The sequence below is a fragment of the Phaethon aethereus genome (genome assembly GCF_964289735.1).
Source record: "Phaethon aethereus genome assembly, chromosome: 5".
Lineage (NCBI taxonomy): Eukaryota > Metazoa > Chordata > Aves > Phaethontiformes > Phaethontidae > Phaethon > Phaethon aethereus.
In genome coordinates, this window is record NC_138579.1 from 40859100 (window position 1) to 40879779 (window position 20680).

General features: G+C 44.3%; 1 protein-coding gene across 5 annotated transcripts in view; it reads left to right on the plus strand.

The window, feature by feature from the left end:
- The window catches only part of RGS6 (regulator of G protein signaling 6), a gene marked incomplete at both ends in the record, with an annotated part of 270505 nt that overhangs the window by 147263 nt on the left and 102562 nt on the right, over positions 1-20680 (plus strand). For all 5 annotated transcript variants that reach the window (XM_082000782.1, XM_082000783.1, XM_082000784.1 and 2 more), the window contains one exon: positions 18603-18702. In XM_082000782.1, the coding sequence (XP_081856908.1) occupies positions 18603-18702 (100 nt within the window). The remainder of the gene's footprint in view (positions 1-18602; positions 18703-20680) is intronic.

The following is a 20680-nucleotide window of genomic DNA, read 5'->3' on the forward strand; positions in this document are numbered from 1 at the left end:
TCTTCTAGTTTAAAACCATTACCCCTTGTCCTATCGCCACAGGCCCTGCTAAAAATCTGTCCCCGTCTTTCTTAGAAGCCCCCTTCAAGTACTGGAAGGCTGCAGTAAGGTCTCCCTGGAGCCTTCTCTTCTCCAGGCTGAACAACCCCAACTCTCTCAGCCTTTCTTCACAGGAGAGGTGTTCCATCTCTCTGATCATGTTTGTGGCCCTCCTCTGGACCCTTTCCAGCAGGTCCATGTCTTTCCTGTGCTGAGGGCTCCGGAGCTGGACGTAGGACTCCAGGTGGGATCTCACCAGAGCAGAGTAGAGGGGCAGAATCACTTCCCTCGACATGCTGGCCACAGTTCTTTGGATGCAGCCCAGGATGTGGTTGGCCTTCTGGGCTGCAAGTGCACATTGCCGGCTCATGTCCAGCTTTTCATGCTCCAGTACCCCCAAGTCCTTCTTGGCAGGGCTGCTCTCAATCCCTTCATCCCCCCAGCCTGTATTGATACCCTGGCCCAGGTGTGGGACCCTGCACTTGGCCTTGTTGAACCTCATGAGGTTCACACAGGCCCATTCCTCAAGCTTGTCCAGGTCCCTCTGGATGGCATCCCATCCCTCAGACAGGGTGTCATCTGCAAACTTGCTGAGGGTGCACTCAATCCCACTGTGTATGTCACTGATGAAGATATTAAAGAGTACCGGTCCCAATCGCTGGGGGACACCACTCATCACCGATCTCCTTCTGGACATTGAGCCATTGACCACTACCCTCTGGATGTGACCATCCAACCAATTCCTCATCCACCCAACAGCCCCACCCATCAAATCCATCTCTCGCCAATGTAGAGAGAAGGATGTTGTGGGGGACTGTGTCAAAGGCCTTAGAGAAATCCAGATAGATGACATCGGTAGCTCTTCCCTTGTCCACTGGTGTGGTCGCTGCATCATAGAAGGCCACTAGGTTGGTCAGGCAGGACTTGCCCTTGGTGAAGCCATGCTGGCTGCCTTGAATCACCTCCCTGTCCTCTGTGTGCCTTAGCATCGCTTCTAGGAGGGTCTGTTTCATGATCTCCACAGGCATAGAGGTGAGGCTGACAGGTTGGTACTTCCCAGGGTCCTCCTTGCTACCTTTTTTAAAAATGGGTGCATGGCATGGAAGGCGGGAGCAGTACACCTGTATTTGTACTATGTGAATGGGTGTTTCAGTAGATATTTAGTAAAACCAAAAACATTGAATCCTGCAGTGTTTGAAGTTTGTAGTACAATGTGCTTAACGATAAGCCAACATTAATTAGCTTGGTGGTACCCAGTAGTACTTACCTATCAAGATGATAATAGTACTTCTGTTTATGATTGAGATATAAAACATTTATTGTTCTTATTGAAAACAACATAACTTTTGCTATTGTCTAAAACTGTGGACAAGCTTCCTGTGCATTTCTTCACAGGTAACCAGGTATGTTTTAAGTAATGAACTATACAACCAGGTAGAGTTTTTTTCTGTGTCCTGATTCACAACTAGTTGTGTTGGAACCATGGCAAGGGTGGCATACTCCGATGCAGGGGCAAGAACAAATAGCCCTGAATTGGGATGGAGGCACAGAACTGATGCTGGTCTCTAACTGGGTGTGCTGTAAGACTGCTGAGACAGGAAGGGGGCTGGCTGGTTAGGTAGTTTGGCGAGTAACAGGAACACAACTTCTCAGGTTTGTATCCCCAAGTTGATTGCGAGTTTTTATCAGGAGTTCTTCCCATATAGATGGATCATATGTAATGTCTCAGTTGTGTGGGGGTTGTCTCAAGGTAAGTGGGTGTTGAGTGCTCACTGCAGAAATTGCTGCAGCTGTGGCACTGACATGAAAGATGAACTCTCTCTAATATGTAATCACTTGCTTTTGTAGAACCTGTAGAATTGTAATTGTATCTGGTACCTCCCCACTCCACCAAATGTGGGCCAGGGGGTTCAAAAGTTGTATAAACTGTGAGTTTCAGAGGGAGAATCAAATATATAGGCAGCAAGACTGAATAAGCTGAGTTTTTGGAGCGTTCTCCCACCTGTGTGTGTGAGGTACCCCCCAGAGAACTCTCCACCTTTGGGACCGGGGAGTGACAAGTTCTGCTACTTTCAGAGGAGCAGATGCATGGTGGGGAGCAGGTTGACAGTGGATGAGGAGACTGAGACGCTCGGAGATAAAGATGCAGAAAGGTGGGAAGTAACCTTCCCTGAAGCCCAGGGAACTGATGAGGAAGAGCTGCATGTACTGAAGTAAGAGGATCCACGTTACTCTCTTAGTATGTCTGGAACCAAAGGCAAAATGCTTGTGGCCAGTCACTTGTTGTAGCAACGGGGTAGTGGGAAGGACAGAAATCTAGATAGGATAGGAAATGGAAAACACCACTAAAATGAGCATTAAACCCTCAGGATGACTTGGACCTCAGAGGCTGACAGTACTGTGCTGGCGTGCTACAAAACTTTGCTCTTGGGTATGTCGCAGCGTGCTCGTTCTTAGTCCCAGGAAAAAGAAAAAGGCTGTTGCTGACTCCGTGAGGCGATGCATCAGGATGCAGTATAGCAAGAGAAGTGACCAGACAAACGGTATGTGGAAGCTGATGGTGGATCTTTTGCCTGAATAAGGACTTAGCAACAGAGAATAGAGACCTATGGGTTGTTTGGCTTTTGGAAAGCTTTCGCAGCATTAGTTGCCTGATCTGCAGACCTGTTAGTAGCCTATATACCAGGAGCTAAATTCTGGTGAGTGTCAAATGTGAGGGTGTGGTCAGACCTCCCTGCATATGACTTCGAGTCCTGAATGTGAAAGGAGAAGAACTGGAGTTGAATTTCTGGTAGAGACTGTGCCATCACTCTGCAAGCACGTTGGAGAGCTGCTCAGGTCTGGGGTGCAGTCTAGAGTAAGCCCCTTCTGGCAGCTCGTTTATGGACTGGAAGACACCGGTAAGTACAGGGTGGCCATGCTCACAGAACTGGCCTTGAACACCCTGAAGAACGCCAGCTTTGCAGTTTTCTTCTTCCCTCTGGCTGTTCAGACATGTATTATTGATGGCCTTCCACCGTCCTCTCTCGCCCTGCTCCTGCAGAGCTCTTGTGCACCGCTGAGCCGAAGCAGCTGCGGAGACCAGCGTGGAGCCTGAGCTGCTGATCTCCAGGCTGTCAGGTCTTGTTTCTTTTCATGCATACTTCCTAGCAGTAATAGGGACCACTTGATACTGGCACAGAAACTGAAGAGGACTTGTAGAGAATCTTTTTTTTTTCTTTTTTTTACATTATCTCATTATTTAGTCGTTACTCATTTTCTTTTTAATATCTTGCTGGTCGGCTGGGTAAGAAATGCAGAGCTGTGTCTTGCTGAGTTGACTGCAGGTATAAGGCTATTCCACCACCCTGTTTAAGTAATGGATTTATGCAATCTTATGTTTCCTGCCTTTGCGCTTCAGACAAGTGGCATCATAAGACGCGTTAGATGGGGGTTAAGTGTCTAATTCCTGTTGACTTTTCACTGGTGTTGGTTGTTTGGGGTTTTTTTTAAGTTGTTGGCATTAAGTATGAAACCTTGCTCACTCGCTTTTGTTTGACTTAGGGTAAAATAAGTAGAGAAAAATCTGTCAGTACTACTTATTTCAGAGGTTTCATAAGTTTCTCATTTAGTCACATTTATATAGTACATAAAATGTCACTTTTAAAGGAATGCTCTGTATTAAAAATTGTAAAGAGAAGAAGTAGAAGTTCACTGTACACCCTTTGCATTTAATCATGGTTGTGGAAATGTGAATAGGCATAACATTCAAACATGGTTGAGTCTTAAAAAAAAAAAAATTCTGTTCACTCACACTCATTCGTGTTTGAAGTTTGATTTTTATGGTGTACACATGTGCGCATGCATGTATTTTTCATTAGCCAAGCGTGCTTACACAGGTAAGAATTACATGCACCTGTCTTTAGAGAAGTGTTTTACTTCAAATAAGTATTCTTAGCTTTATGCAAGTTGCAGTATTCATGCATTAATAGAAGGATCCGCATTTGGTCTTTCCATGTCTTGTAGAAAAAGTGACATCACGTCAGAGCAAGAAACTGCTCCTAGATAGTAGAAAGCAAGTGGTGAAAGAAGAGAGTAACTAAATTGTTCTGAATAGGTACTGAAGCTTACTGAAAAGTTTGTTACTCAAACTGCTTGAAAAATATGAATAAATTTTTAGGTTCAGGAGCTGGTCACAATGAAAAATGGTCATCAAAGCTAGGCTTTAGCTTAAACATCTTTCACTGCTGTCTGCTAGTAGGTTAAAAAGCGAAGCCCCCCAGAAGTCTATCATTAGGATATTTTAACAGCAAACATCTAATTATGGTGTTCAACTAACGTAAGGGACAAACACTAAGGCAAGCTTTTGGTTGGCACAGATAAATAGTCTCCTCTGCTAATAGATAAAGACTAATAGCATCATGAGCTTCCCAAACCTAAGAGTTTGTATGGCAACACAGAGCTCGGAGCCCAGCCATTTTTTTCGCTCTGCTGCACAGTCTTGGACACAGGCAGCCCGAGACTCCTCTCCTGCCTTGTAACTGATGGTCCAGTGCCTGCACCTTTTCTGCAGAAAAGTTTTTATCTACCATTTACTGTCATGGCACCATCTTCAACCCAAGTGTTGGCAATCCAGGGAGAAGCAGTCACAGAATCATTAAGGTTGTAAAAGACCTTTAAGATCATCAAGTCCAACCATCAGCCCAACACCACCATGCCCACTACACCATGTCCCGAAGTGCCACATCCACACGTTTTTTGAACACCTCCAGTGATGGTGACTCCACCACCTCCCTTGGCAGCCTGTTCCAATGCTTGACCACTGTTTCAGTGAAGAAATTTTTCCTAATATCCAATCTAAACCTCCCCTGGCGCAACTTGAGGCCATTTCCTCTTGTTCTATCGCTAGTGACTTGGGAGCAGACGTCCCCTCCAGCACTGGTGTGAGTTACCACATTTGGCTTTCAGCCTCAAAGAGCTACGTATGGCTACTGTGCTTTTCTCCTTCCCTAGGAAAGGTTTCAGATTGAAGGTTGCTGAGCCACTTGTCTGGTTCTGATGGGCAGAAAGATGAAGCCAGTAAGGCTTAAATGTGGCACCCTGTTTCAATGCATATACCACTTATCCCTTTAGAGTTGCACGTGCTCAAGTCCTCAGACAACCTGCACAAACGAGGGAGGGAGGTAGCGGGGACTTAGGGGTGGGAGCTGGCGGGTGGACGAGGGGCACAGGAGGCTGCTGAGGACGGAGGAACATAAAAGAGAAAATACTCTGGAGTAAGTTTTTGGGGTGATTTTGTTATTGGTTTTTTTCTTACTACTGTGGAACTACATAGTTTTATTGTAGAGTAGAATTTATGCGTAAAAATTACTATTCTTTGTGAGATGAGGAAGCTCTAAAGAAATTTCTTTTTATGCAAGGTTTGTTCTTGCCAACAAGAATTATTATCGTACTTTTGTTTCTGTTGATTTATAGATAGACCTATAGCTATACTGCTAGAAAAAGCCCATTGAAAGGGGAGTTGCTGGAAAGTGTGTTACATATCTTTTAATTCTGTTTTGGAGGTGGTTATGTTGCTTTGTTGTCAGACAGAAAAGAAACAGAGAAGAAAGGAGATCATTTCTTAGAAAAAAGAAAATTATGGAACAGGGAGACTTTGAATCTGCCTCAATAGTGAATATTTCAATACTTCAGTGACTTTAGTAATGACCTTTGCTGGTAAGAAGATGATTTTATAGTGAAATCAAGTGAAAACCCCTTATTCTGTCTTGTTAATAATTTACCATTAAGTACCGGTGCCAGACTTGAGCGCTAGTAAGATTTAACAGTTTAGAGGTACAAGTCAGGCCTGCTAATATGTAAGTCCTTTGTATCTAAAAGCCGAAGTCATATCTCTGAGGGTCACAAGTGTGTTTGTAAAAGGTCGAAACAGGAAAACAATTTAAAACATCGTAAAAAAGTGATCCCAGTGTACTTCTAAAACCATAAAATGTATTTCCCATCTGTGTGTAGAGTTGCTTCTGTTCAGTCTTGGAATGAGGAGGATAAATCACAGACCCCATTAAAATGATTTATATTGTAACTTATGTGCTTTAAAACTCATGCTCCTTGTGTGCTGCTTAGTGTATTACTCTGTCTCAGTACATGAGATAGAACGACCTATGACTAAATTCCCCATCTGTCTCTCAGCTGACATTCAACAATTAAAAAAATCCACTCTTGCAACATAGTTGTGTATTTAACAATTCCATCTTTCAGCATCAAGCGGTTAAAAATGCAGTGGAGAAGACGTCCTGGCTAACCATTCTTGTAGACTTACACAACTGAGATGTATAGGCGTTTAACTTCTTTTATCAAATGATACTCTACAAGTATAAGTATTTTAGTGCAGAAACCATTGCTTTGAAAAGTAAAGTAGAGTGGAAGTCAAGACCGCGTTGTACAACCAGTTGTTTATGTGTAATAAGTTTTAATATGCTCATGGTGGTGTTACTTGTGCTAGATGTTCTTCCACACCATGAAAACATAATTAATTGAACCTGAAAGCCATGAGAAAAAAATTATTTGTTTCATGCAAAGGATTATTTGCTATTTATGTTTTGGAGCTAATACTTTCTGCATTTAAAAAAACCAAACAAACAAAAACCCAAACAAACTGTGTATAGATACAGATACCGCATGGCAGTGATATAAAAAAGGGCAAGAGTAGCTATTTCGTGCTCTGGAGGTAGCTCACTCACTCTCACCTGGTGTGTTCACGTGTGGAAACGGCCAGCGAGCCGTAGCCACAGGATGCAGCGTCTGCTCCTTTTATTCTCCTCTAATTTATATTATTTTACGAATCCACGTGCTTTCTCCGCGAGTAAGCAGAAGCCAGCATGACGGGGCCAGAGGCGGGCGGTTGTGCTGCCTGCTGGCCGCAGAGGCAGGCGGGAGCACCTCGTGCTCTTGGTGGGTAATTCCACCTTGTGAGCCGTGGCTTGGGGTGGCTCTTACACAGGTCCCTGCAGAGAAGCAATAAGCCACCAAAAGCAACCTGTGTCTGTCTTTATGGGATTTCGACAGGCAACTCTCTCCACTCCCTCACCCTGAATTAAGAAAAATACTGGTTAGGTGTCAAGAGGTAGAAGTCTTTAAAATTGGTGTCGCCAGCAGGGTTCATGGATGTTGTAGCTGTTCCCACTCAACCCAAGTGCACTTATGTTCTGCAGGGCTGGGGCGGCACCTCCGGCTCTGTCTGGGAAGGTTTGGATGTGCATTGGGAGGGTTAAAAGGAACAGCAGAGCCCCAGTCGGGCGTTAGACACATTAAATGCCGGAGTTGAATCGAACAGCAGTTTGATGCTGAGATTTGAAAGCAAAGCAGACATGGCATCATTTTTACCTGCCACAAGCTTACTGAAAGCGGTGCGTTCCTTGATTCATTATTAGCAGAAGGAAAACGTTGGGGGGTGGGGAAGAATTTGGCATTTCTTTTTATGTGAACAAGGAAAATTATTCTTTTTCCAAAGTGTTGTTATAAATTGTTTTGTTCAAGTATTCCTCTTAGTAAATTGACAATATCACTGCTACCAAAGGACAGAGCTAACAGTAGTAGAACTACTGAAAAAATCATAAAATCGGTGTTGAAGTAAATAACTTCACCCATGGTGAGGACTGTAATTGAGTCCTGGCAGAACTGTTTGATTTGCAACGTTTGCTTTGTCAAAGGGAAAGCACCAGGCGGACTTAGAATAATAAATGGTAGTTGCAGTGCATGAAAATGTTAATGAATCCAGTAATGATGAGCATGTTACGAGAATCGTATGGGCGTTTTTAATTCATGCCTTCCGTTTAGCAGTCTGTGAGGTTTGGGTTTTTGCATTCCAGCAATAACTGCTATCAAAGTCACGGGCCACAGCGATTGAGTAGCTCAGTTAGAGGCTCTGGGACTCCTATGTTATGCAGACTGGCCTATCAGCATAACTCAGTGTATTTGAATAAATTAATTCCTAAATTAAGATAACTTTGGTCAGGCAGTATCAGATCTGGTTTGATTAATGCTCAGATTTATTTTAAATTTTCTCTAATACTTTTCATTTTACTGCTGCTCAGTAACATACCAGAGAGTGAAGTAGAGCACTTGAAAAATGCTTTTTCAACAATTGCTAAATGCCCAAACCTTATCACTTTGCTAAAAAAAATAGCATCTGTATTTTGCAGAGTGTTTAGATATGGTGTGGGTGGACAGACCAGCCTTGCCTGTCACTGCCTTTTGCCTGGAACTCTTTCCCGGCACTAGTACAGAAAGTCTTACAATGCTAAACACCAGCTTTGTCTCTTCGTGAGCTAAACTACGGTCTTCAGTTTCCAACACTGGTAATCTTGTACACTTCTGTGGTCATAAAATTATCAATTTTTTGATATGTGTATTTAAAAGGCATTAAAAAGCAATATGGAGAAAAGACATAGTTTGTAGAGGTATGGGGAAAAAAAATCCAAATCTACATTCTTTCACTCTCTAAGAAACAAATCTTCACAAAGCCTCTTTCTTCCCTCTGTTCTGAAGTTCAAATTAAAATAACATTTCCTTTTGCAGTGGTACCTGTAAATCCTGGGTGGAAAATTTGGGTTTTTTTTTCTGTATCTTTGCCTTTATCATTTTTTTAAAGTAATTTTTTAGTTTTCTGTGTAATAAAAATCTAAAAAAGTTGCAAAGTGATACTATCACGTGGTGAGGGAGAGAAACAAAATACAACCTTTTGATGGTGGTGAATAGGGTTTCTTCTTTTCCTGTGATTTATAAACTACTCTGCTTTGCTTCACAGCATTTGAGGGCGAGGAGGCTGTATCTAGTCTTTATTGTGGTATGGCACTTTGCAGTGCAAAGAATTAAACGATGCATGAAATGACCTGTCACACTGTATTATGTGCTACAGTATTATATACACAGAGGAATGCTTTAAAAAAAAAAAGGCAGAAAAAACAATTCCTGAAGCCCCACTTTTTTGTTGATTTGAAGAGACGCTTTTGGGGAGGGGTGTGTATATATATATATTTTTTTTTTTCTGTATAATTTATCTTAGCTAAGCCATAGGAGCCCATCAACTACCAAAATAGAAAGAAGGGATATGCTGGATCATTTCCCTCATCAGTTCATTCAGGGAGGGTAAGGGCGGAGATCCGGTGCCTGTGATACAGCTTCCCTGCAGGGAACAACGAAACCAAACTTTTGCATCTCATTCTGGAAGTAGCTCATGAACTGTCTTCTGAACGGCCCCAAGTAGCTTCACTGCTGTGGGAGAGCTTAGGAACGTGTTTATGAAGCATTGCAAAATGAACAGAAAAGGATGGTACGCTGCATTTCTTATTAAATCGTAACGTTCTCAAGTTCGTGCTACGTAGTTCCATCTGATTTTCGCCTGCAGCTGATAGCGCTTTGTTGAAGCTCGGATTGAAACAAGAAGTCCACAGTGTGAAAGTCCTGTTTTACATTCGTGCATCCTCCTTTTTACGACAAATACCTTTCTGCCCTTCCAGGAGGGTACGGACACAAATCTTCACTCAGGCATGGGGCCTAAATCCAAATGCAAATTTAGGCCTTACAGATTTAAACAGAAAATAGTAACTTTAAATGGGAGTTACTTTCTTTCTGTGTTATTCCTCTGTATGCAGAATATGGCCAGGAATGCAGCAGATTTTTTTTTTTTTTTTCCCCTTCTTCAACTGCAGAGTTTGCTCCCTGTTAAAGATGTGCTAGTAGGGTAGAAAAATTTGTTTTGTTTTAAAGCGAGAACTGGAGAATGACACAGTCCTCTGGGAGTGTTTGAGGTGATACAATGACATTCCCTGCTCATCATTACTCAGATTTTTACGGACAGCAGTAACAATGCTAAAACCCTGCCCGGGCATCCACCAACTCCATCCCCACTTCTTATCTGCTTAATATTTATGTCTCTGTATTTCATTTCAGTAAATAGTGTATTTCATTTCCGTAAATAGTATCTTTCATTAAATACTTCAGATTAATTATGTAGCACTTGTGGCATTTTGTAGCGAAGGGGGAGAAAGTCACTCATGAGGAGCAACTTGTCCTTTTACACCTGCTCAGCATTGTTTAAAGTAATTTTATTTTCTGCCAGACCCAGGAATGGCCTTTTCCACCCCGTTGCGTGGGATGGCTCATTTTCACATGCCGGCAGTGCTTGTGAAGGAGGTGGCTGGGTAGTCCTTTCCTCCCCAGCCTCGTGATGAAGGCAGACAGGGTGGGAGGTGGCACCTGTGTTTCCAGCTCCGGAGAAGGATGATGGACCTGGAGAATATTGTCCAATTCCCAGCTTTGGGAAGGTGCAAATGAGAGTCTGCTTGGCTTTGTGGTTGTTCTTTGAAGTGGTTTGGGTGCAGTTCATAACCAGCTCTTCATTTTTATCAAGGTTTGGGGAGCTGCAAGTTCCTGTGTGGGATTGGTGACCCACCAAAGTCCAGCATTTTTCTGTCTGGAAATGCCTTGTATTTGATGCTCCAGAGGAGAATAAACTCCCTCTGCAAGCACCGTGTTTAGCAAAGTGCAGTTCAGCATCACCGGGGAGAGGGAGGTGCTGCTTCCTCGCGCCAGGTCATGCACAGACCGCCACAGGCTAGGAGTATGGATTATCTTGCGTAATCTAGTGAAATCCTAAAAGTCTTAGGTGCTACTTCTAATCAGGCTTGAAAAACTGGCCTCAAATCGTGTTACAAGTTGGAGACTCAACGCAGTGTTGTTGGAGGATTTAAGATTCCTGGAGCTTTCTCAGTTGCTCCAGCACAAAAACAGGTTTCAGTGTAATTGTCTTGCATGAGACTGATTAGTTGGTGGCCAGAACTCAAAGGGAAATTCAGGGTGTGGGAGCTAACCCCCAAAAGAACCATTTGCAAAATCAAAGCTGAACTAAGCTCTCAGACTTCTGGCATTTGTCAATCCAAGCAGTTTGTGCAGTGTCATTTTAGATGGCAGCTGGGCCACAGCTTTGGTTCTGGGCATTCCTGAGGTTGAATTAATGGGCTTCACCCCGGTGCCCTGCCTGCGGTGGGAGCGGCAAGAGGCCCAAATGTGCACGCCCGCATGGGAGAGGGCACGAAAAGGAGCTCTGCCACGTTGTGGATGTAGTCTGCTCCTTCCACGACAGTCCCCGTGCGGGCTGTGGTAGGCACGTCTGCTCCACTCCTTGCACATCACACATCCTCATCATTCGAGCAATCTGGAGACCTGCGTAGCTTTACATTCAATGCAGTGATGCAACAGAAAAGAAAATCTCTACCGTTTCCACGGCAACTTGTGCGTCAGATCCTGGCTGGAGCGAGGCAGCAGGATGCCGTCAGTCCCTGCAGTCAGTGACTTCAGTAAAAGCTCGTCAAAAGACAGCACATGCTCTATGCTCCCCCCAAGCCTCTCTTGGTTATTGACATAAGGGGACTGTGGTGAATACGTTACCATAATGCAGCTCTAGATTTCCTATTTTAACTTTATTCCTTCCTATTTCAACCCATGCTGCTGCTTTGTTTTGAAAGACTTTTGGAAGACTTTGAAAACTCATTGAAGAGCACTTCAGGGTTGTCCATTCAAATCTTGCTGAAGATAGCGTGGTCAGAAGTAGTTAGTACTGGGTGACTGGTGACCTGTATAAAATGGTCTGGGAGGCTCAGTGCTGTCACTTGCCGCCAGATGCCAACAGCCCAGATGCTGTCAGCACCAGTGGCTCCCTTAGCAGCACTCTTTAGGGGACAGAGAGACCGAACCTCTTCCTTTTTTGACCCAAAGTGGTTCCTCCAGTTCCGATTGTACACTGAGAAACAGTTTACAGAGGATTCCACCCTACAGTTGTCCTGACTGAAACAGTCTGTGCATTTATGCATCTATCTGTGCATAGGTTTGCATTTGTGTTTGCGTAGTTCGTAAGTCACACAAAAGCCACCCTTATTCAATACATACTGTATGGCAGTAATGGTATCATTTCTTTCACTGAAACGTGGCTTGCATCACACCTCAGTGATAATTCTACAGCTATTTGGTTTCCATTGGAGTGCTTTGTTTAAAATTCATATCATCTTCACTGTATTTCTATGATTCTTTCCGGCAGTCATGAAAAGCTCAGCGCTCCTGCTCATGGCTAAACCATGACATGGAGCAAAGCAAATATTTGGTCTTATTTCCAGCTAACCTAAGAAGGCTTCTAATTAGAGCGGACGTGCTTTAAATGGTACAAGATCTCTCAAGCTGATTACATGCATATATGTGACATCTTTGCCATAACTGTAGAAAGTATGGGGAGAAAAATGCCCCACTGTTCACAAGAAGCTTCTGTTATGCTGTAAAATGCAACAGAGTCCCAAGCATTTGCCACTGTAAATACAGTTGCACAATCAATAAACAAGAGTTCTCTTTTAGTATTTTACACAGCTTTCTAACGTGCCCAAGTAGCCTCCACTTTTAAGCAATTATAGCTCGTAGAAATTGAGCTCATCAGGAGCTGTCTGTCAAGACTCTTTTGATGAAAAATTGAGTTTGCATAACACTGATGCTTTGATGTCTTTTGCTTCTAACTGTTGACACTGATGGGCTAAAAAGCTTGAGTTTTGGGGAGGGAGAAAATTGCATTAGTTCAGCTCATTTGGAGAATCTCTGTTTGCTGAATTAATTTGCTAGGCTTTCTTTTTGTGATGAATATTAAACCCTGCTTTCCAACTGTGCATATACTGTCAGAGGGCAATAGCTCCGGCTCCCATTTTCCGTGACTATAATTTTCTTACAACGCAGCCCAGGCCTGAGACGGGGGTGCCGGGCAGAGCTGATATCGTAGGCTGTGTTAGGGGAGGCATGGTCTGATCAAAAAGCTGCTGCCCGGTACTCCCCAGACTCTGGTGTTGCATCTCAGCAGCTGAATAAGAAGTGTCACAGTTTGTCCCTAAGCATCGTTTTGGTTATGAATTAATTTGGTTATGAATTGATGTGGTGAAGCCTGTCCCTCCATGTGGTGACTCGCTCAGTAGGTACCGGCTTTGTGAAGCTCCAGCCAGATTAGCAGCAGCATATAAATAATCACGATGAGTGTCCTGGTAGTCGTTCCTTCACCGGTACCCTCCTGGTCATCACCGGTACTCTCCTGTTCACAAGAGAGGTACATAAATGTTGAAGCAAGTTACCAGTTTCAAGGTGACATTATTAGCTCTGTTTCACCCTCCCAATAAACATCTGAAGAACATAGTTGTTATTTTCGTTCATCCCTGAAACGCACTCGGGCGTGAGGGAGCTATGTGGCGTACTCCGCCTTTATCTGAAACAAGCTCTGAAATTTAAGAAGAAGCAGAGATAAAAGCTCCGTTGGGAGGAGGAGAAGTGCCGTCGTCGCTGGAAGCTAGTCATGTGGGAGGCAGCCAAATGGCCCTGCCAGCTGACGTGTCTCTGCTCTGCCACGCTTTGGTTTTGTTGCCGTTGTTGGGATTTTGAAAGGTGGTCAAAGACGGGCAGCGTATCTTTCGTAGTCATGTAGCATCCGCTATCTGAGGTGCTCCAGGTCCTTCCCTGACATCTTTGAATTGAGTTTAACTGCCCCTGCGTGATTCGGCATTATCTCCATTATACAGGAGAGGAGACTCGGGCAGAGACAGATGAAGCTGTTTGCTGAAGGTCACACCGCAATTCTCTGGCAGTGCTGCTCCGCTGCCCTCCAGCGCTGCCTCAGAGGCAAGGTTGTTCTTTCTCCCTCAAGGGTGCCAAAGGGAGGTGTATTTATCCCCCCCCCTTTTTTTTTTGTTCTTCTTTTTTAAGCTGCCTCTTCCTGTGTTTGAGCAGAGTGAAATTGTCTGGACTGGTGAAGCAAGGTGGCTTCAGACACCTTGTCAAATTAACTTCCCTGTGGGGCCACGCGGCAGGAGTCAGCGGGTGCAGAAGGCACCTGGTAGCATCAGAGCACTAGTCAGAGGCACTTACGGGACCCGCAGGGGTTGGCAACATGAGAAAAAGTCTATTTTAAACTTATATTTCAGTCAAGAGTAAAAAGGTCAAATGTATTTATAATTGCTGCCATCGTGCTAGCTGGCAGCAGATCCATCCTTTCCTCCATGTACCACCCAGCTCCACCAGTATTCGTGAGAGCTCTCGTCTGCCGGGGCGAAGAGGATCTCTGGCATCGCACAGAGCTGTCTATCCAGCCCTACGCATTTAAAGTTGGCGCTGATGAGCGACGCTTAGAGACTCTCCAGCCACAGGTTAGCTGGTGACAGGAGTCCCCAGGAGTAGGGTACCCGCTGCGGGTAACCAGACAGGAACCTGGAGCCTTCTGAAATACTCAGAAACAAGCAGCGGGACCTTTTCTCCAGGGTCTGAGGGACTATGTGCGGCTAACTCGGAGGCTAGAATGTGAAAAGGGCACCATTTCCCTCACTAGCTCACAAAAATGAGCTGGCCAAAGGGACCGTGGTGGCCTCTGGCATCATGAGATGGTAATGACTCAGTCGCAATTAAACGTTTTCAGCCGGGTAGGGTGGTGTCCAGGCGTGGGGTCTTGGGAGGTGGGAGCTGTTAGCTTTTCTTTTTCGTGTGTTACTTGCCCTTCTCTCAGCGTGTCACCTCCAAGGTCAGCCCCGACCATGAGCAGGCGCTTCCAGGGCTCGGCAGGGCTGTGCCCGCCAACGTGCCGCGGTCTGGGTGCCCGCTTTGTTTTGGTGCCGCCAAGTCGAGAGTCGTTTTTCCCCTTATAATGCTAATGCCAGGGATGTTGTGTGGCACTGACCCAAAGTTGCCAGGTTACATTTGTTGTTGTATTAGGACTTATTTATTGTAACACATCAACATATGTCATATTTTTATTTTCCCCTGCCTCAGAAAAGGGTCTTCTCATCTCCCAGTGATAGACATCTCAGCTCTTACAAGAAATTCAAGGTCTTCACGCCTTCACCCTCCTTAGGCCAGCAAAAGTGCTGATAGTGGAAGAGAAGGTGGTCTAATGAATACCAGCAAATCCCACATAGGCATTAAATCCCCAACACATTTTGTGTTACAGAATATGTTGGTAAACTCTCATAAACGACCTGCTGTAGAGTCCTGTCTCCACTGATAACATGCTCCTGAAGCCAGAAGTCCTTTCCGATGCATTGAAAGTGGGGTAATGTGAAATAAAATCATTCTGGACAAATGCAGGGAGCGGAGCTGTCAGCAACTGGTCGGGAGGAAAGGCAGATGCAGTTTGTTAGGCATACATTACAGTGTGTAGCTAACAGCGACAGCAGATACGTAAATCGCTCTGGCTTTCTCAGGGAGATATGGCACTCAAATCCACTTGGAGGGAAGAGTAACAGTTCCTTTTAGCGATGCAAAATCAGACCAGGTTGAAATAGCAGTGACCCCCGTAACAGAAGAAAACCACTGCCTGTTCTTAGCATGACTTTTGTTGCGCCCAAGTTAGTTCACCGAAGCTCGCTCATTTAGGAGTGATAAATACGAGGAACGCTTAGTTTTACTAGTTCCTGCCTCCTAGCCCGATGAAGTGAGCTGTGCAAGGACTTATTCCCTGACTGCCAGATATGGAAACCTAAAGCATATTTAATGACATGCAGAAAGTGAAGGAAGACTCATTAGCAGTGAAGTGTCTCAGTAACTCTCTTAAAAGTTAGGATGAAAGTGACCTTCACGCTTGATGTTCCCTCTTTGCTTTTCTCCACGCTTGAAGCTGTAATAATCTTTGTCACTGTATCACTTATTTCATGAACCATTTCCATAGCTAGGCAGGGATTTGGATCCAGGGTGATAATATCTGCGAAAGTTGGGTGGATGCAAACTACAAAGGCTGGTACAAAGGGTCAGATCTTCCCTTTGTAGTGGACTGAACGAAAACTTGACATAGGTTACTAAATACAGTTTTTTAATATTTTATTTAAAACTTGGTTATAACTTTAAGAAAGGATAAAATGATCATCAAATGTTTCTTTGAGCAGGCTATGCTGTCCCCCTTGAGCAATGCAGAAATCCGCTGGAGAGCACAAGGAAAGCATGTTGGGAATGGAAAGACTACATACAACCAGAGGCTGTAACCCTGCGGGCTCTCGGGCAGCAGACCACCAGCGCTGGCGTGCTGTAGGAGGATGACGCATGCACTCGTGTTTGGATCAGACGAGAGGACAGGGAAGGAGAGGGATATGGCATCTGAGTAGAAAGGGAAGGAGAGAAGAAACATCCAACACTCGGAAATGGGGAGAGCCGAGAGTGCCAGTAGTCGGGCTGGAAGACAGGAGGAAGAAGGAGCCTTTGGGGAAGGAGTTATTTCTAGGGCAGCTTTGTCTCTCTTGATTTAAAATTGCAGTAGGCTTTTAGAATTGTGGCTGAAACCCAAATTAATGGCCCCATTTGAGAGACCAGTGCCTGTTTGATTGCTTGAAATGGGGATAGCTTAGGTTAAAACAATATATTTTGCTTTTAAGATAATTAAGGGGTTTTTTGCTTGAGATGGAACTTTTCTTGGAGTGATAATGATATAAATCACGTATGGTGTTCCTTGAGTTTCTAGTGAGCCAAAGAGTAAGAAGTTTATTTTCCTGCATCAAAACAATTATTTTAGCTTGTTTTTCGTTCTGAATTTTTCATTGAAAGAGAAAAAATGAAAACAACAGTTTTACCAAAAATTACGCGTGTGGCTTTCAAAGCCCTTAAGCGTTCCTGGAGACATGGAACTCATAACACATTCCAGAGTAGTTTCCTCCTAATATGCATGGAAAAAATCTCTCTTTGATGCCGGCTACAAGTGCATATGGATGAAGGCACCTAACTAGTTGGTCAGAGAGGCTTTTTCATTGCCTCGTTGAAGGGTTTCTTAGACTGGCTGACCTTCTTGGTCTGCCCTTCACAGGCAACCGAGCAGTGCTGTTTGCCCAGCAGGTCTGGTGTTGGTGTTGGTCTGCTGCATCCTTGTAGGTCTGGGTTCACGATGAGCAACGCTGTCAGGCCCCTCTCAACACCCTGGGGTGCTGTGAAACGCCGCCTCTCCCGCCGGAGAGGAGCAGTTACTCCTCGGGTATTCTCAGACTGGAAGACACTGTTTTGCTCAGCAAATAACCTTGCATAAAGCTCAGGTAAAGGGGAGATGGTAGTGTTGATTTTCATAGTGTTTGGGTTGGGAGGGGAAAAATAGCGTTCTGTCACAGATGAACTGTAGGTACCCAACCCTCCTGTAATCTGTTGAATATCTCAGGATATTTTAATCTTTGTGACTTCATTCCTGCTGAGAATTTGTTCAGGGCCTGTGTTAACTTAAAAATAATATATAAACAAGGTGCGAACAGTTCAGTTAAGTGACAGCCTGAGGTTAAAAACACAGTGATCAAATTCAGTGTCTGAAGTTGGCAGGGAGACTGCCTTACCGCCTTGGGAAGACATGAAATTAAACTTGTTTCGAAACGTAGCTGTTAAGCCTGTGAAAGAAACTCACTTGCACATCTAAACGAAGCTGACTGGCCGGAGTTGAAGAGAGCTGGTTGAGCTCTCGGGCTGCATTTAGGAGAGCGGAGGGCCGTGCTCCCACCATGTAACCTCTCTGCTGAAGTTGTGTTCTGCAGCATCTGTGAAGAGAACATCTTCAGGTAGAATCAGAGCTGGGCTCCCTGCCCGGCTGCCGTCGGCCTCGGCCCCTGTCGCCAGTACGCTGGGGCTGGGCTGTCAACGGCTCCGGCTGACGGAGCCAACAGCTTCGGGTGTATTTTTGTTGGGCTTCTGAGACCTTATTAACTTGAAAGAAGAGAGGTTTTTGGAGATACCGCATTTCTGCTCTGTGCTTGTGTTCATCTTTTTGTTTTCCCTGGCGTTGCCTTCAAGTAAATGCAGGGGGAGAGTAGGAGCAAAAATCCCTTCCCCTTTTTGAGTAAAAGGGAGGAGGATTAAGCTCCTTTCCGCAGTGACCAGATCCTCTGATTGCCATGGCTTTTGAAGATGATCGTGTATTCTCCTGTATGTGATGGATTATGAGTTCGTGAAGTAAAAGTTAACTTGGCTGTGCAAATATAACCAGTTTTTCTCCATCATCATTCTGCTTTTGCTTGTGTACTTCGTCCAGTGGCCACGGACACGCTCCATCCCCGCCTCCAGCATGAGTCACGGGGAATCGCCTGCGGTCGTTCTGTCTTACGCTCTTCTCAAGCCATAGGCCGTTGCAAATGTCTGGGAGCCTTTGGAAAATGAAAGCCCTCCCAAGGCCACAGCATCTGGGATTTAAATGAATGTGGGAGGAGGGGGAAAACTGGGCTGCAGAGGAAATGCCTTAAGCTGGTTGCAGTATCAAGTCTGACCTAATGCACATGTGGGCCAAACAACATGTTTCTGTCACCCCTGGTCAGCAAAAAAGCATGGTTGCAGTAGGATTGTCAGTATGCTCAGACCGCCATCTCTTGGTCTCTCAACCAGGTCTAGGCTGTCTCGTGGTTTAAATTTGGGAGGTGGTAGCTGTGTCTCTAGGTCTGTGTGCAGTAACACGCATGGTACATTTGAAGCCCATCCTACCAGCTGGGCTCCAAAGCACTTATCATACACAAACGTAACTGTGACCATCTTGCATAAACCACTAAGTCTCTCCTTCCTTTTGACAGATTGAAGACATCATTACGAGAATGCAGGATGACAAAACAGGTGGAGTTCCCATCCGCACCGTCAAGAGCTTTCTGTCCAAAATTCCCAGTGTCGTCACCGGTAAGGACCCCAGTTAGCAGGGAAGAGAGTGTGGGCTGTTACTGGCTCTAAGAAAACATATTGCTAAAGCCACAAAAAAGAAAGAATGGAAGAAAAACAATTGCCCCTCTACTTATTTCTTCTGCACATTGTTGTTATGGGGTGAAGTATTGAACCAAGCTTTCTTAATTCTGTTTAAGCAAGCATTTATATTTCTTGAATTATATTTTAAAATGTTATGTAGCTTTTGTGGCTATTGCAGTATAACCAGGCAGAGTCATTCCCTAGGATGGGAGTAGGAAGATCTTGGGAAAGAACTGAGGAAAGATAGTTGAAACAATGTTTTCTCACTCATACCCAGATAATCTTATCAGACCTCTGTGACAGGTAGAGGGATGTGAAATAACTTTTATGTATGTATGCTGTTTTATTAAAGCTATGTGTACGAAAGCATGGGTGGTGCAAGAACTGGGAATCAGACTACAAAACCATTCCTACCCCTATTTCCAGGCAAAATATCAGTGCCACAAAGAACTTGATAGATGATGGGTTTACTCAGGGTGATGTAAATTGCTTGGAGTATTTGTACTGGGGTTTGTGGTAATTGCTTTCACTAACTCGATAGTAGTATTCACTATGGTGGCACAAAACTACTGTTTTTTCTCTCTACCGGTAGACTACTGTCCATTAGGAGATACCTAACTGCTCCTGTGACTGAAAATTTATGATGATGTTTATCTCTGCAGCGTAAATACCATTTTATCCGTCTTGCAGAGTCTCTTTCCAAATCAGACTAGATGGTACACACACTGATGAGTCTGTTTAGGGAAGTTTCCCCTTGTGTTCTGAAAAGTGAAGGGCTCCCTTCTCTGTGGCTGTGACTTTGCTTCAGTAAAATTTGGATGATCACTAAAAATGCAGAAGTTGCATTGTGGCATATAGGCAGCACACCAATAACTGAGAGAAGACCAGCAGTTCAAAGGGACCTTTCTTGCTCTTGGGGACTTTATACTGTTGTAAAATAATGGGGAAATATCTGTAGTCAACAGGGATGCTGGCAATGAAGCTGGTGTCAAGTCATTGCAAAGAAGGTTCCCTGCAGTGGAATATATCTGAGCTGAAGTACTTCAGAAATTTACTGTGAAAATGGTTGGATTTAGCAGAGTTTGAGGTTGTGTTGATTGATTCAGGAGTGTGATTTGATATCCTTGTATCAGAAGAAGGGCCAACTTAAGCTACAGGGATGGAACACAAATTTACTGAGTTCTTGGGGATAGGTGGGGAATACAGAAATTGGAATGAATTTTTTGCTTCTGTAAGGCTCAATCCAGTTAATCCCTTTTTATTGAGCAACAGGCTCTTCTGGGTGGTGACTCAGTGTAACTAGCAGTTGCAGGATTAGGGTTTTACTGTGGAAAAGAAACCTGAATCTAGAATGAGATGTGAAAATTGTGTTACTAAATTGCAGGTTATGGCTGGAGCAGGTATAAGCGAACTGTTCTTGAAGGTTCCTGGGGAAAATAACTGTTTATCTGATGTAAAAACTTTTTGCATGAGCTCAAGTCTGCAATACACAAACTGGATGTCTTAAGATTTATTCAGCTAAAATGGGTTTCTGGTATTCCTGTTAATTTTCATAGAATTAATTAAGCAAGTGATCTAGTCATCGAGCTGCCACCTGTTACTCAGAGAAAAAAGAAAATGGGAGACCTCAAAGCATCTTTAAACTGATTATACCGATCCATAAGTATATGAGGTCCAACCCTGGCTGGCAGTTCCCTGGCCCCCTTGCACTCTGCTGTTTTGAAACAGCAGCCGCAACTGCATCACCTTGAAATGGCTGCTTTTTCACAGCACAGGGAATAGTGAAAAGATGAAGATAAAATAAGGACAAAACTTTCCCCTCAAAGCTCACAGAAAATTCTCAGATTTGGAGGGGAATAAGCTTGGTACCGTTCCCTTCAGGTGACTTGAAGGCAGCTCCCTCATGGTGCACCGG